The sequence below is a fragment of the Sminthopsis crassicaudata genome, chromosome 3 (assembly GCF_048593235.1).
Source record: "Sminthopsis crassicaudata isolate SCR6 chromosome 3, ASM4859323v1, whole genome shotgun sequence".
Lineage (NCBI taxonomy): Eukaryota > Metazoa > Chordata > Mammalia > Dasyuromorphia > Dasyuridae > Sminthopsis > Sminthopsis crassicaudata.
The window spans coordinates 651,185,528-651,202,178 of NC_133619.1; the positions used below are offsets into that span (position 1 = coordinate 651,185,528).

The 16,651-nt window shown below is 57.4% G+C and overlaps 1 protein-coding gene across 1 annotated transcript; it reads right to left on the bottom strand.

The window, feature by feature from the left end:
- Positions 1-1,347: 1,347 nt before the first annotated feature.
- PRKCG (protein kinase C gamma) lies at positions 1,348-16,646 on the bottom strand. The gene is made up of 18 exons (XM_074308107.1): positions 15,788-16,646; positions 15,442-15,473; positions 13,897-13,979; positions 10,610-10,721; positions 10,251-10,382; positions 9,907-10,063; positions 8,526-8,660; positions 7,732-7,819; positions 7,543-7,572; positions 6,621-6,767; positions 6,311-6,499; positions 6,137-6,228; positions 5,985-6,047; positions 5,689-5,827; positions 5,398-5,478; positions 5,211-5,318; positions 4,358-4,498; positions 1,348-2,120 (listed from the first exon to the last, which is right to left on the bottom strand). The coding sequence occupies exons 1-18, from the start codon at positions 15,955-15,957 to the stop codon at positions 1,920-1,922; spliced, it is 2,100 nt and encodes a 699-aa protein (XP_074164208.1). The 5' UTR covers positions 15,958-16,646; the 3' UTR covers positions 1,348-1,919.
- Between the last annotated feature and the right edge of the window lie 5 nt (positions 16,647-16,651).

Consider the following 16,651-nt stretch of genomic DNA (forward strand, 5'->3'; position numbering starts at 1 on the left):
CTCTCTCTCTCTCTGTTCTCTCTCTCTCTGTGTTCTCTGTTCTCTCTCTCTCTCTCTCTCTCTCTCTCTCTCTCTCTCTCTCTCTCTCTCTCTCTCTCTCTCTCTCTCTCTGTTTCTCTGTTCTGTTTCTGTCTCTGTCTCTGTCTCCCTTTTCTCTGTTCTCTCTGTTCTCTGTGTTCTCTCTCTCTCCCTCTCTCTGTTCTGTTTCTCTCTGTTCTGTTTCTCTGTTCTCTCTCTGTGTCTCTGTCTCTGTCTCTCTCTGTCTCTCTCTGTCTCTCTCTCTCTCTCTCTCTCTCTCTCTCTCTCTCTCTCTCTCTCTCTCTCTCTCCCTCCTCTCTCTCCTCCTTCCTACACTTTTTGATTTTTGATCTGCTATTTAGAGAGTAGACTTCAAGTCCCACTAGCCTTTCCCACCAGCCAATAAGCCTTTGTTAAATGTCAACCACGTGCCAGGCCCCGTGCTCCGTGTTGGGGATGCAGTAGAAGGCAAAACAGCCCCTGCCCACAAGGAGCTTACAATTTAATGGGAAAACTAACTTGAGACGGACAAAGTGTATAGAGCCCAGAAGCCCACCGTCCATGGCTGCCAGTGCTTTTCCTTTATAAAACACAGGTCTATCCATGTCTCAGTCCTGCTGGAAGAGGTCCAGATCTCCCTGTTGCCTCTAAGGAGCAAACATAAATGCTCCTGGTTGACATCTGACAGCCTCGAGCTACCATTCCAGCTCTCCCCTTTTCCAGAAAAGTTGCCTTGTTTTTATTTTGTATGTTTGTGGATATTATCTTCTCCCATAACAATCACACCACCTCCCTTTTCTGTGGCACTTAATGTGTCTTCCAAACATCATGTGATCCTCACCACCCTCCTGGGAAGCAGATGCTATTATTATCCCCAATTTACAGTTAAATAAGAGGAGTCTAAGAGTTTGAGTTAAAGGCAGACAGGATTGGAACTCGGGTCTTCTGGACTCCCGATGCTTGAGTCTCCTTCAGGACAGCTGCCTCCAGAAGAAATGTAAAATGCATGAGGGCAGGGAGTGTTTAAGTTCACCTCTGGGTTGTAAGCCCCCAGACCGGTGCCCAGCTCTTCAGAGATGCTTAATAAATTGGCCAGCCAATCTGAGCCCCACCTTCCTTTGGACCGGAACCGGATCTGTGGCACCCGCCTGTCTCAAGGATTTTCTGAAGCTTCAGTGAAAGGGCTACATCTCAATCCATTTAACATTTAACGTCTTTCTATCCGGTTCTTCCCACTGTCCCTGTTTCTCCTTGAGCTCTGTTTGTTCCTCAGCTGTCTCTTCCTTCCACGTCTCCCTCACTCGGGACCCAAGCAAACACAAGCTTAGCCAGCATCAAAACCCCAACTTTATTTCCCAGCCCTGAGGGGTGGGGGTGGGGACGGATGGGGGAGCCTGACTGAGAGAGGCCTCAGGGGCCCAGAAAGGTGAATCCAGGGCTCCATGAAGCTGAGACTTGAATCACACAGGCAGCAGGAAAGGGGTTTGGCAGTGATGGGGGTGGGAAGCTCTAGAATACTAGCTGGTGGAGAACACCAGATGGGGGCAGAGGGGATTAGGAGATCTGGATGCTGGGCCCCGGCTGGGGGCCCTCTCCATTCTCCTCTGGGGTCCCGGGGTGTGGGGGCACAGCCTCCCACTGGACTTCAAATTGAAGGTAGGCTCGGGACAAGGGACCTAGGAGAGCTGTGGGCCAGGGGTACTAGGACGGGGGGGGGGGGGGGGAACTAGAATATTGATGGGGAATTAGAATTAGGAAGGTAGGGCAGAGTAATGGAGAATAGAATGAGGTTATCATATGCAGGATGCCAGTCCCAGGTGGGGGAAGGGGGGAGAGAATAAACAGATCGGAGAACTCCCCCAGCCGCACCCGGCCGAGGAGAGGGCGAAGCAGCGGAGCGCTCAAAGCACGGGCACGGGGCTGGCCCCGGCCCCGGGACTGGGCAGCTCGCGGGCATCGGGATGCACAAAGTCAGGGTTGACATAGGTGAAACCCTGAAAATCGGCTTGATCGATGCTGGCCAGGACCAGGCGGTCGGGGGGCGTCAGTGCCGGGGCCGCTCGGGTGAAGAACTTGTCAAAATTCTCACCGCTCCGACCACACTGAGGAAAGGACGGGGGAGGTCAGTGGGGGCCCCTGCTCCTCTCCCAAGGCCCTTCCCATAGGCTGCACACGTACACCACACAAACAACACATGGTGCACATACACCATACATGCAACAAAATACAACAAACCACACACGTGGTACACACGGACCACAAATACCGCACACAACTCATGTTATACACAGACCCATACAAAACACCACACACGTGGTACGCACGGACCACAAATACCGCACACAACTCATGTTACACACAGACCACATACACCACACATGTGGTACACATAGACCACATACACCACACACAACTCATGTTATACACAGACCCATACAAAACACCACACACGTGGTACACGCAGACCACAAACCCCGCACACAACTTATGTTACACACAGACCACATACAACACAACACATACGTGGTACACACAGACCACATACAACACACACGTGGTACACACAGACCACATACAACACACACAACTCATGTTATACACAGACCCATACAAAACACCACACACGTGGTACACACGGACCACAAACACTGCACACAACTCATGTTACACACAGACCACATACACCACACACGTGGTACACGCAGACCACAAACCCCGCACACAACTCATGTTATATACAGACCCATACAACACACCACACACGTGGTACACACAGACCACAAACCCCGCACACAACTTATGTTACACACAGACCACATACAACACAACACATACGTGGTACACACAGACCATATTCAACACACAAGTGGTACACAACTCATGTTACACACACACCACACACATACCACATACACACCACACACGTGGTACACACAGACCACATACACCACACACGTGGTACACACAGACCACATGCAACACAAGCCACACGTGGTACACACAGACCACATACAACACAAGACACACATGGTACACACAGACCACATACACCACACACGTGGTACACACAGACCACAAACCCCGCACACAACTTATGTTACACACAGACCACATACAACACAACACACACGTGGTACACACAGACCACATTCAACACACACGTGGTACACAACTTATGTTACACACAGACCACATACAACACAACTCATGTTACACACAGATACCACATACAACACACCACACATGTGGTACACACAGACCACATACAACACACCACACATGTGATACACACAGACCACATACACCACACACGTGGTACACACAGACCACATACAACACAAGACACACGTGGTTCACAGACCACATATAACACAAGACACACGTGATACACACAGACCACATACAACACACACGTGATACACACAGACCACATTCAACACAAGACACATGTGATACACAGAGACCACATACAACACAAGACACACGTGATACACACAGACCACATACAACACACACGTGATACACACAGACCACATTCAACACAAGACACATGTGGTACACACAGACCACATACAACACAAGACACACATGGTACGCACAGACCACATACACCACACACGTGGTACACACGGACCACACACGTGGTACACACAGACCACAAACCTCGCACACAACTCATGTTACACACAGACCACATACAACACAAGACACACGTGGTACACACAGACCACATACACCACACACGTGGTACACACAGACCACAAACACCACACACATGATACACACAGACCACATACAACACAAGACACACGTGATACACACAGACCACATACACCACACACTGGTACACACAGACCACATACAACACAAGACACACGTGGTACACACAGACCACATACACCACACACTGGTACACACAGACCACATACAACACAAGACACACGTGATACACACAGACCACATACACCACACACTGGTACACACAGACCACATACAACACAAGACACACGTGGTACGCACAGACCACATACACCACACACGTGGTACACACAGACCACATACACCACACACGTGGTACACACGGATCACACAAGTGGTACACACAGACCACAAACCTCGCACACAACTCATGTTACACACAGACCACATACAACACAAGACACACGTGGTACACACAGACCACATACACCACACACGTGGTACACACAAACCACATACAACACACGTGGTACACACACCACATACACCACACACGTGGTACACACAGACCACAAACCTCGCACACAACTCATGTTACACACAGACCACAAACACCACACTGGCCGAGGAAGATACTGACTGGCCGCGGCCTGAAGGGCGGAGCGATCTCCAGCCTCTCTAGGCGCTCCCAGTCGATCCAGCGGAAGAAGCCGTGGCCCCGGATGGCAGCCTCGCCTTCAGGCCCCGAGCCCAGACGCTTCCCTGGGTGTTTAGTGAGAAACTAGACCGGAAGAGGTAGAAACAAGGAAAATCGCAGCAGAGACGGGGAGGGTCGGAGAAAGGAGAGAGGAGCGCGAGATAAAAGCCGGGCTTGGGGAAACAGTGAAACGAGTCTCAGAAAGGGCAGAAGGGAGGCACTCTCAGAGAACCCCGATCGGCCCGGTTAGCGGCCCTCCGTCCGCACGTGAGGCCGGCTCCCGCCGCCGCTCCGGAGGGAAGGCCTCGAGGGGCTTCCTGCCGAAGCTAGAGCCGCGAGACGGAGACACGGGGCAGAGCGGGGGATGCACCGAGCTACACAGTGGGTGAAGGGGAGGTGAAGGCACAGCAAAGGGGCCGACGGGCCGAGGAAAGGATTTGGGATCACGAGCCAGAGGGATCGCGAAGGCCGGGAACGGCCCGCGTGGTTCACTTGGGTCCGGCTTCCTTGGGAGAGAGGCTGCTCCGCCGTTTCCTTCTCCAGCCCATTGGGTGGATGAGGAACCGGCCAGACACGCTTCAGTCACCTGCTCGGGGGCACTAGGGCGGCTCTGAGGGTCTGGGGCCAAAGTGGAACTCGAAAAGTGGAGTCCTCCAGGCCGCGCTCCGAGCGCTATGGCGCCACCTAGCGGCCCCGAGGCCGGCAGAGGTGAGCCCGGGCAGGGAAGGACGAGCACGGAAAAGGGGGGCCGAGCCCCCGGGGGGGAGGGAGGAGCTGAAGGGGCTGCGGGGCTCACCCCCTTGCACACGGCTACGGCCTCCCGCGACAGCGCCTTCGGGTAGGTCACCGTCTGCTCCATGATGGCCTGAAACAGCTCTTCCTCGTCCTCGCCGTCAAACGGAGGCTGGGGACGGAGACCACAACTCAGCGCTCCCGGGGCCGGCCCCAGGCTCGCGCCGGCCTCTCCAGCCCCGCCGCCTCACCTGCCCCGCCAGCATCTCGTAGAGCAGCACCCCGAAGGACCACCAGTCCACCGACTTTCCGTACGGCTGGTAGGCGATAATCTGCGCGGGCCCGGAGGGGCTTTAGGCCAGCAGGCCAGGACACGCCCACTCCGGACCCCGAGGAGGCGGAGCCCCTTGACGCCCCGCCCCCTCCCGACCCCCATGACGCTCCGCCCCCTCCGGACCCCCAGGAGGCGAGCCCTCCAGGCCCCGCATGACGCTCCGCCCCATTCCAGGCCCAGCTCCTCCCCCTCCCGGAGGCAGCGGCACCTCGGGAGCTATGTAGTCCGGGGTTCCGCAGAAGGTCCGAGTCGTGGTCCCCGGGAAGATGTTCTCCTTGCACATGCCGAAGTCCGTGATCTTGATGTGTCCGTCCGCGTCCAGCATCACGTTGTCCAGCTTCAGGTCCCTGCGGGGGAGGGGCAGAGGAAAGGGGGCCGGATCAGGGCGCCCCGAACCGAAGGGACCGGAGCCACGCGTGCCGAGGGGCCCGAGGCGGGGGTGTGGCTAGGAGGGCGGGGCCTGGAGTGCTTGAAGGGGCGGGGACCGGGGGGCGGGGCCCCCACCTGTAGATGATGCCCTGGTTGTGCAGGAAGAAGAGGCCGATGGCAATTTCGGCCGCGTAGAACCTGCGTGGGGCGAGACACAGAACACCAGGCGGTCAGCGGGGTCAGCGCCGGGCCCCCTCGCCGCGCCCCCCCTTCCCTCGGACACTCACGCGGCGTGCGGCTCCTTGAACTTGCCCAGCTGCTGGATGTGGTACATGAGGTCCCCGCCCGTCACGTACTCCATCACGAAGTACAGTCGGTCCTGGGGAAGGGAGGACCAGGCTCGGGGGAGCTCCCGAACCCCGGGCGCCCAGAGCCCCCTGCGCCCCCGCCCCCGCGCTCACCGGGGTCTGAAAAGTGGAGTGCAGCTGCGTGAGGAAGTGCGGCCGGCCGCCCAGGCCGCGGCCCCCCAGCGCCAGCACGCGCTTCTCCACCAGCGTGCAGTCCACGTCGTCGTCCTGGACGATCACGTCCTTCTTCAGGATCTTAATGGCGAACAGCTCCTCGGAACCCCGCCGCTCAGCGAGCATCACCTGGGAGCCGGAGGGACCCAGGTGTCCGGCCACGCCCCCCCCCCCCGTCAGGCTGCCGATGACCCCCAGCTCCCCTCTTCCCGCCCACTCCCACCTCAGCCCCTCAGCCCCCGGCCCTCACCTTGCCAAAACTGCCCTTTCCCAGCACCATGAGGAAGGTGAAGTCGGAGATGTGCAGGCGGCCCGAGCCCGAGCCGAAGAAGCAGCGCTTGGAGTCGGTGGGGCTGGGGGAGGGGGAGGGGGAGGGCGAAGGGCCCAGGCGCACCCGCTGCCCAGAGGGAAGGAGACAGGGACGGACAGAAAGGAGAGATGAGGGGCGGGAGCCGGCAGGAGCTTCCCCGGACTCCCCAACCCAGGCCACCCAAACGGACACAGGACCTCCACAGAGGAGCACGGAGGCCTAAGGGACAGGCTGGGGGCCAGGGCAGCAGAGTCCCTAACTGCCCCCCCCCTAATTATCCCTGACTCGTCTGGCTTAGAATTGGTGAAAAGAAAGAAACGGTTTGGACCCCACAGAATGCAATAATGTCCTTGTCATATGTGAGCCAGAGAGACACAGAGGAAGGAAGGAAGGAGAGAGGGAGGGAAAGTAGGAAGATAGGAAGGAGGAAGAGGAAGAAGGAAGGGAGGAAAAAAGGGAGGGAAGGAAAATGGGAGGGAGGAAAGAAGAGAAGGAGGAAGGAAGGGAAGGAAAAAATGAAGGGAAGGAGGGAGGAAAGGAAGGAGGGGGAAGGAAAGAAGGGAGGAAGGGAAGGAAGGAGGGAGGGATGGAGGAAGGGAAGGAAGGACAGAGGGATAGAAGGAAAGGAAGAAAGAAGAAAGGGAAAAAAGAAGGGAGAGGGAAATCATATAAAAAGCCAAAGGAAGGCCCCAGAGACAGATAGACATGCTATAAGCGGCCCTGTGGAAGAGAGAAGCAGACAGCACCAGTAGGAACAGAGACTGAGAGGGCGCGAGTGAGGCAGGTTTGGGGAGAGGGAAGAAGCCCCCCATTCTTGAGGTTACATGCAGCTCCCAGTTCAGCTACTCTGGCCCCTCCTCACCTCATACAGCTCCAGGGGATAGTTACAGGCCTGTGGGGCAGAACAGGAGAGGCAAGTTTAGACCAGAGCCCAGCTCAGGCTTTCAGTCCCCGTAGGGTCAGGACCAAAGGAAGGAGGAGCTACGGGGAGCCCGGAGGTGGTGCAAAGGCTGTTGGGCCTGAGTCCACAACCCTGAATGGAGAAGGATACCTCAAACTTGTGCAGAAGGCCGCAGTTGTCAGCGTCGGCCACTGGGACATTGTAATATTCCCCCTCCTCCTGGTTCAGTAACTTGTACCTGGCACACACACCACCCGGGGAGGGGCCAAACATGGGGGCGAGGGAAGACAGAGACCCAGGGGTACAGGAAGAGACGCCCCACCACACAGAGAGATCGCAAGAGCAGAAGGGGGCACAGACCAATACAAACCCAAGACAGGGATGAAACGGTCCAGACACAAAGGGAGCGAGAACCCACAGAGAAAAAGGAAAAGTAAGCCCAGGATAGCAGAGCCCCCCAGAGTCAGAGGGGCAGAGAGAGCTCAGAGGGGGAGGGGAGGGAGAGAGGCACGGCCCCAGCCCCGTACCTATACACAGAGAAACCAGAGACCACGAGAGTTGCAAGTAGTAAATGACAGACCCCCACATCCTCCAGACGGAAAGAGACAATGGAGGGAGAAGCTGTGTATGTGAACGTCCCCCAAATACGGGGACCCACAGGGGTTGAGGAATGGGACATGTGGGGAGACCGAGGACCCAGAGACAGAGAAAGGCAGCAGTGGGGGGGCTCAGAGAGAGATGCCAGTGAGGAGAGGTCCCCCAGAGCATCCCAGACATGGACAGGAGTGATAGACCAGAGAAACTCCAGATGTCCTGACCTCAGAAATACAGAACAGAAAGAGAGGGGCTGTTGGGCTGGGCTGGGAGCATCATGGCAGAGCTGAGGACAGAGGAGGAGGCCGGGTTAGAGCGGGCACCCTTCCCCGGGGACAGAGCAGCCTCACCAGCCGTCCACAGAGGCCTTGAGCAGCTCCGAGACGCCGAAGGACATGGCTCCCATGAAGTCGTTACGGGACGTCCTGTCCCAGTCCCAGACCTCGATGCTCAGGCGGCGCTCTACATCCCCGGGCTTCAGGGAGCTGCGGGAAGGACCAGGGTCGGCTCGGCCCCCTCACGGCCAACATCTGTGCTCACACTCCCGCCCCTCCTCAGGGGGCCCTACCCACCCCTACCCACCCCTACTCCTCTCCTGCTCATGATGTCTGGACACCTCCTTTGTGTCTGTCAGTGTCTGTCTCTACCAGGCTGGCTTCTCCCTCCATGTCTCCTCTCTCTGTCCAGGTCATTCCCTTTCCCTCTGTGTCAGTCTTAATCTAGGGCTCTCTGTCACTGTCTCTGTCTGTGTCTCTATTTCTGTTTCTCTGTTTCTCTCTTTCCCTCCCTCCTCCCTTCCTGCCCTTCTTTTCTTTTCTGTCTCCCCCCATCTCTGTCTCTTGCCCCTTTCCTCCCATCCCGGCCTCCATTTTTGTCTCTCCCCCCATCACAGTCTCTTCTGTTTCTAATCTAGAGCATCCCCTGAGCCTATCTCCAATTTGTGTCGCTCAGTTGTGTCCAGGTCTTCGTGACCCCATTTGACATTTTCTTGGCAGATACCGCAGTGATTTCTCATTTCCTTCTCCAGATTTTACAGATAAGGAAACTGAGGCAAGCAGAGTTAGGTGATTTGCCCAAGTCCAACAGTGAGAGTCAATAGGCTCTCAGTCTACTTGGCCCCAGGCTGAGAATCTCCAGCTCTCTGCCCCATGTGCACAGGCTTATTGAAAACAGAGCACTCTGGGAGCATCTATTCCGTCCTTGGCAAGACAAAAGTCACAGTTCCTCTCTTCAAGAAGCTCACACTTTTGCCAGGAGACAAGCACATAGAGAAGGTAACGGAGAGCACTAGGAGCCAGAGGGATGAGCAAGGCCTTATGGGAGAAGGCAAAGCTTGAAAGGAGCTTGGGGACTCAGAGCTGGCTAGCAGGAGGGAGTATTCTAGCACAAGAGCCAGGCTTGGGGGAAGGGGGAGAGGAGTGCAGGAGGGGAAGGGGAGCCTCCCGTCTCCCCCAGATGAGGAGCTGAACTTTTTGTCTTTGGATCTCCATCTCCCAGAGCGGAGCCTGGGACACCACAGGGACTCAATCCCCTCTAACACGCAGGTTAGAAAAGCCCCTCCTGGTGCAAGTAGGGATGGGGAAACTGAGGTGGAAAGGGGGGAGCTTCCCACAGCTGAGCTCCCAGGTTTGCTCAGAGCCAAGGCCGGCCCCACCGTTCCCCACGAGGCCTCTCCTTCAGGCCCAGTGGGGGGCCCCCACGGGACCCCGCCCCGCTGCCCCCCAGACTCACAACACGAAGGTCTCGTCCCACACCGGGTTCAACGTGGCCTTCACAGTCCGGGTCTTCTGCTTGCTCACGTTCTTGGGGTCCGGAATCAACTTGAGCTTCACGTAGGGGTCCGACAGGCCATTGGGGTCCATGGGGATGAGGTTGCGAGCCTCGCCCACTGAGGAGGGAAGGACACGGGGCCCGCAAGCGCGGCCACATCAGCCAGGGCCACCGGAATGTTAAGTCCTAGCACAGTGCTCGGTACACACTAGGTGCTTAATAAATGCCCCTTCCTTCCCTCTCTCCCAGTGTCCCGCCCCGAGGGGACCCAAGGCGACCACGAGAACGTGGGGCGGGGGCCTCACCTGTGACGTGGATCTCATCGCCGGTCGGGGCCCGAATGCGCAGCTGCAGGCGCCCGCGCCGCTCTGTGTGGTCCACCCCGCACAGAGAGGGCACGCTTCGCACACAGCGACGGTGCACGTTCATCTCGCAGCCTGCAGGGGGCGCCCGGGAACTCAGCATCCCTCACAGAAGGCCGGCAGGGGTCCCAGGGCCTCCTGGGATTCCCCAAACTAGCCCCCTCCCTCCCTGCCAGGTCTCCCTAGTCCATCATCCCTCTGCCTCTGAGCCGGATGAGTAGCCCCGCCCCCAAGGGGGCTTCCCCTCCCCGTGTTGGGGTTCTAGCGGCAGCCCCGCCCCCAGCGGGCCGCCGGGTACTCACAGGCGCACTTCATGCCCTGGTGCACCAGGCCGTAGAGCAGGGAGCCACAGTGGTCGCAGAAGGTCGGGCTGCTGTAGCTGTGCAGACGGAACTTGTGCTTGTTGCGCGGGTCCTGGAGGGCAGTAAGAGGGTCACGGGAGTCCCTCACCCCCCCTGCAGCTGCCGGCTCCGGCCCCCACGGGCTGCCCCTGCCTGCCCGGCCGCGGTCTCGGAGACGGCGCCCGCCCGGGCTCCCCAACTCTGTCCCTCCGCTCCGTCTGCCTCTGTCTCCCCTGGCCTCCCCCGCTCCTTGACTCTCTCCCCAGCTCATCCCTTTTCCTCTGGCTCTGTGGGTCTCAGTCTCTGTCTGTGTGACTCTCATCGGTCTTTGTGTCTGTCTTCGGGGTCACAGCGTGTCTGTGACTTTGTCTCCCCATCTCCCTTTCCCTCTGTCTGTCTCTCCCTTTCTCCATTTCTGTTTCCAGTCTGTCTCTGTCTCTCCCTTTCTCTGTCTCTGTCTCTGTCCCCCTTGGCCACTCGGCCTCCCCGACTTTGTCTCCCCATCTCTTTTTTCCTCTGTCTCTGTCTCTCCCTTTCTCTATCTCTGTCTCTGTCCCCCTTGGCCACTCGGCCTCTGTGACTTTGTGTCCCCATCTCTCTGCCTCCCGTGTCTCTGTCTCTCCCTGTCTCTATCTCTGTTTCCAGTCTGTCTGTCTCTGTCTCTCCTTTTCTCTATCTCTGTCTCTGTCCCCTTTGGCCACTCGGCCTCCCCGACTTTGTCTCCCCATCTCCCTTTTCCTCTGTCTCTGTCTCTCCCTTTCTCTATCTCTGTCTCTGTCCCCCTTGGCCACTCGGCCTCCCCGACTTTGACTCCCCATCTCTTTTTTCCTCTGTCTCTGTCCCTTTCTCTATCTTTGTCTCTCATTTTCTCTATCTCTGTCTCTGTCCCCCTTGGCCACTCGGCCTCCCCGACTTTGACTCCCCATCTCTTTTTTCCTCTGTCTCTGTCCCTTTCTCTATCTCTGTCTCTCCCTTTCTCTATCTCTGTCTCTGTCCCCCTTGGCCACTCGGCCTCCGTGACTGTCTCCCCATCTCTCTGCCTCCCATGTCTCTGTCTCTGTCTCTGTTCCCCTTGGCCACTCGGCCTCCCCGACTTTGTCTCCCCGTCTCTTTTTTCCTCTGTCTCTGTCCCTTTCTCTATCTTTGTCTCTCATTTTCTCTATCTCTGTCTCTGTCCCCGTTGGCCACTCGGCCTCCGTGACTGTCTCCCCATCTCTCTGCCTCCCATGTCTCTGTCTCTCCCTTTCTCTGTCTCTGTCTCTGTCCCCCTTGGCCACTCGGCCTCCGCGACTTTGTCTCCCCATCTCTTTTTTCCTCTGTCTGTCTCTCCCTTTCTCCATTTCTGTTTCCAGTCTGTCTGTCTCTGTCTCTCCCTTTCTCTGTCTCTGTCTCTGTCCCCCTTGGCCACTCGGCCTCCGCGACTTTGTCTCCCCATCTCTTTTTTCCTCTGTCTCTGTCTCTCCCTTTCTCTATCTCTGTCTCTCCCTTTCTCTATCTCTGTCTCTGTCCCCCTTGGGCACTCGGCCTCCGTGACTTTGCGTCCCCATCCCTCTGCCTCTCGTGTCTCTGGCTTCCTACATTTCGGACCGAGGCAGCTGGCCCTTGGGGAGAGGAGGCTGATTCTCAGCTCTGGACCAGAAGGGAGCTTTGCTGGCTGCTGGGCAGGAGGTGATTCAGCACATAGATGAGTGGGCTTAGAGTAAGGATGATCTGAGCCCAGATCTCATCTCAGACACGTGACCTTAAGCAAGTCCCTCAGCCTCTCTGCCTCAGTGTCCTCACCTGCAAAACGGTGATAATAATAGCACATATCTCCCATTGTTGTAGTGAGGATCAAACAAAGCATGTGTAAGGTGCCCTAGAAATGTGAGCAGTAATTGTTATGCAGTCTGGCCCCTTCGTATTACAGAGGGAGACTGAGCACTAGAGACTCTCCCAGGGCGGCACGGCTGCAGACAGTGCCCGGCCTCCTGCCTCTAAATGGGGGGCTCCGTCATCAGCCTGCTGCGTCTCCTGTCTCTCTGGGTACTTCTCTGTCTCCCTCCCCCCCGTCTCTGCCTTTGCCCGCCACCTCTCTGATTGTAGCGTCTCCCCTCCTAAGGGGGGGCTCTCATTAGGGGTTTACAAAGCTCCTTCCTCACAGCGGCGGCCAAGGAGGCGGCCCCAGGCTTTACAGATAAGAGAACTGAGACTCCGAGGGCGAGGCCCCACGTCCAGGAAGGGGCACACTGGTGACCGAGGGGCGCGGCTGGCTCCGCCAGGCACTGTCTCCGTGCCCTCTGACCAGAGATGGGCGGGCGGTGGGAGTCAGGCAGCCGCAGCTGGAATTTCAGCTCTTCTCTGTCTTCTTGGATGAGTCCCTTCCCTTTTCCCTCTCACTTATATAAAGTAAGAGAGTTGCACTCCTGACCCCCAGGGCCTCTCCAGTTACTTCCTCCATTCAATCTCTCCCTCCCTTGATGTCTCTCCTACTCCATCTCTTTCTGGTTTGTGGGATATTCACTCGCTCTCTCCTTGGCTTTGACAAGGAGGCAGAAAACCCCCACAAGAAAGGGCCAGCCCATTGAGCCCAGACTGAGGCCACTTTGGCGTCGAATCGCCCGTCCCTGCCTCGTCACGACCTTGGATAGTCACTTCCCTTCTAGCAGCCTCGGTTTCCCAACTAATAATAAAGGAATACAACGACGCTTTCGGCTTTATAAAGTGATTCCACGTTTCGGAGACTGTAAAGGCTCGAGATAGGCTTCTGCCCTTCTTCTGTCTCATGGATCCCTCGTCTCCAGGATATGTCCGCCTCTGGCTCCCCATCTCTTGGGCTGTCCTGCCTTTCAGGATCTCTCTGGACCTCTTGCCCACTATCACTGTGTCTCTTGCCCATGCCATCTCCCACAATATCCCTGCCCCTAGTGTCCGTCTCCCTGCCCGGGTCCGTCTCCCTGCCCGGGTCCGTCCCCCTCTCCATTTCTTTTCCTCTCCTGTCCTCCTAGATCCTGGAACTCCCCCAGCCCCACCTCCACCTCCATCGCCCCTCCTCCCTCCCCCCTCCAGTCCCATGTATCACCTCCCCCCTCCCTAGATTTCCAGGCCAAGGGCAGAGAATGTGGGGCAGGAGCCACTGCTTCCAGCCCCCCCCTCCTCCCCCCTCCCATAAAAATAGCTGGAGAAACTGGGCCAAGCATCCAGGGGGAGCTGGAGAAGGGGGGAGCGAGCCGGGCCTCTGCAGAGACCCGGGCACAGGGGGCACTCACGTCTGTCTGGGGCCCCTTCCCCGCGCCCGGACACTCGAAGGTCACGAATTCGTGGCATCGTCGGTGAACCACGAAGCTGCAGACTGGCAGAAAGAGCGATGGATGGGCAGAGGCCGGAGAGCCAGAATGAGAAAGGCAGAGGCAGGGAAGGGGAGAGGCCAGGAGAGAGATGGAAAAATGGAGACAAGGACAGAGCCAGAGCCGTTCAGACCAGAGACAGCAGAGGACGGCCAGGACATGGAGGGAGAGACCAGAGATAGAAGGAGAGGGATACAGGGAGGGGAAGATGCAGGGCAAGGAAAAAGAAAAAGGGAGCAAAGGAGAAAGAACCAGACATTGCAGAGGGACAGAGACACGGAGGGAGACAGGGACAGAGACACAGAGGAAGATAGAGACAGAGACACCCAAAGAAGGGCAGAAGGAGGATCTAGGCAAGAGATGGAGCCATTGATTCCCCAAAGGAGCACACATATACAGAAAGGAATAAAAACATGGGGATCGAATGGGGGGTCCTTCTGTCAATTCCCACCCTTTCTCTGACTCACTGTGTTCCCAGAAACAGCTGTGGTCCACTTGGGCAACCACCCTTCTCCCTCCCCAAACCCCGCCTTGAGGAAACCCTAATGAAGAGATGGGGTTGCTATGGAAACAGAAGAAGGACCAAGGGGAGCCCGCCTGACCCCCTCTCTCCTGTTCTGGCTCTCCCTGACCAGGCCTCTCTCTGTCTCTCTGTCTCTCTCTCTCTCTCACACACACACACACACACACACACACACACTGTCTCTGACTCTCTCTCTGTCTCTCTGTCTCTCTCTCTCTCTCACACACACACACACACAGAGTCTCTATCTCCGTCTCTCTATCTCTTTCTCTGTCTCTCTCTCACACACACACAATGTCTCTGACTATCTCTCTGTCTCTGTCTCTCTATCTCTTTCTCTGTCTCTCTCTCACACACAATGTCCCTGACTATCTATCTCTGTCTCTCTCAATCTCACACACAGACACTGTCTCTGTCTCTCTCTCTGTATGTCTCTGTCACACACACACACACACACACACACACACACACACACACACACACACACAGTCTCTGTCTCTGTGTGTCCTTGTGTCTGTCTGTCTCCCTCCTCTCTCTTCTCTCCTCTCTCTTTCTCTCTGTCTCTGTCTCTCTTCCTACACACACACACACACACACACACACACACACACACACCTGGTTGAACTAGGTCTTGATCTCTGCCCGCCTTCCTCTCTGTCTGTCTGTCTGTCTGTCTGAATGTCGATCTCCGGGCGACTCCCCGGGTATCTCTGACTCTCCCTCTCCCCTCACTGGCTGTTCCCATGGTAACAGATTCCCAAAGATCCTTCCCCACCTGGAGCTGCGGGGGCCCCCACACTCCTCCTTCCTCCTCCCAGGCCTGGCCCCATCCTAGTCCTCAGAAGCTCAGCTTCTGCTCCACACGAACACGTGGGCCCCTCCCCCGGGACACGCAGAGCCCTCTGCTCTCCAGAGACCCCGGCCTCCGCAGCCCCAGCTCTCACCTTGACACTGCAGGCCCTGTTTGCCGATCCCCCTGAAATGAGGCAGACTTTCAGGTCAGTGGGCTGTAAGAGAGGGGGGACTCTCCCGGCCCCTGCCCCTAGCAAGCACTCAAGTTCCCAGCTCCTTCTCTCAGAGCCCTCAGCCCTGGGCCCTCGGGACACAGGAGCCCCTCCTCCAGCCTGACTTCTGGAGACCCCTGGGGAGCCCCTTCCCCTTGAGCCACAGAGCTCCCTACCAGCTGCTGCCCCGACTCCCCCTCCTGTCTCCCGGCTTCCTCCCGCTTGGGTCCCAAAGCCCCCTCCCCCAGCCCCGCCCCCTAGGGCCCCAGAGCCCTGCCTCCCTCACCAGATGAAGTCCGTGCAGTGGCTGCAAAAGGTGGGCTGCTTGAAAAAGCGGGCTGTGAACTTGTGGCTCTTCACCTCATGCACGACCTTCTGGCGCAGAGCCCCCTTCCTGCAAAACAGGGGCCGGGGGCCACCCTCCACCTCCCCGCCTCCCGGGCCCAGCCCAGCCATGTCCCAAGCCTTCTCTGCCTGGGAAACCGGGAGAGACCCCGAGATCTCAGGCCTGGGAGAGGTGGAGGGGCTGGGGAAGCAGACGGGCAAGGGCGGGGAAAGGAGGGGGAGGGATCCGGGAGGGAAGAGAGAAGAAATGAGGAGAGACTGGGAGAGATGAAAGACAGAGATCCCCAGGGAGAGGCCCGGGAGCCAGGGGAGGGGGGGAGGGCAAGAGACAGAGAAGAAGGGAAGAAATAAAATGGAAAAGAGGAAGAGTCGGAGAAGAAAGAGGAGAGAAGAACCGAGAGAGGTGGGAAGGAGGGGGGGGGAGAGAGAGAGACAGAGACAGACAGAGACAGAGACAGAGACAGACAGAGAGAGACAGAGAGAGACAGAGAGAGACGGAGGGAGAGACAGACAGAGAGAGACAGAGAGACAGACAGAGAGAGGGGGGGGGAAGGCGAACAGAGAAGTGAGGTGGAAAAGGAAGAGGAGGAAAGATGAAAGATGTGGGAAGAGGAAGAGTGGAGAGGCAGGGGAAAGGAGGAGGGAGAGATGGGAAGAAGCGCGGGGAGGAGAGAGGGAGCGAGCCGGGGACGGAGATGGCCGGGACCCGGGAGAAGTGAAGGGACGCCGGAGACAGGGAGGGGCCCAGGCAGAAATGGGCAGAGGCAGCTAGGGAGAGAGAAGTGGGTAAAGGCAGAGGCGAGGA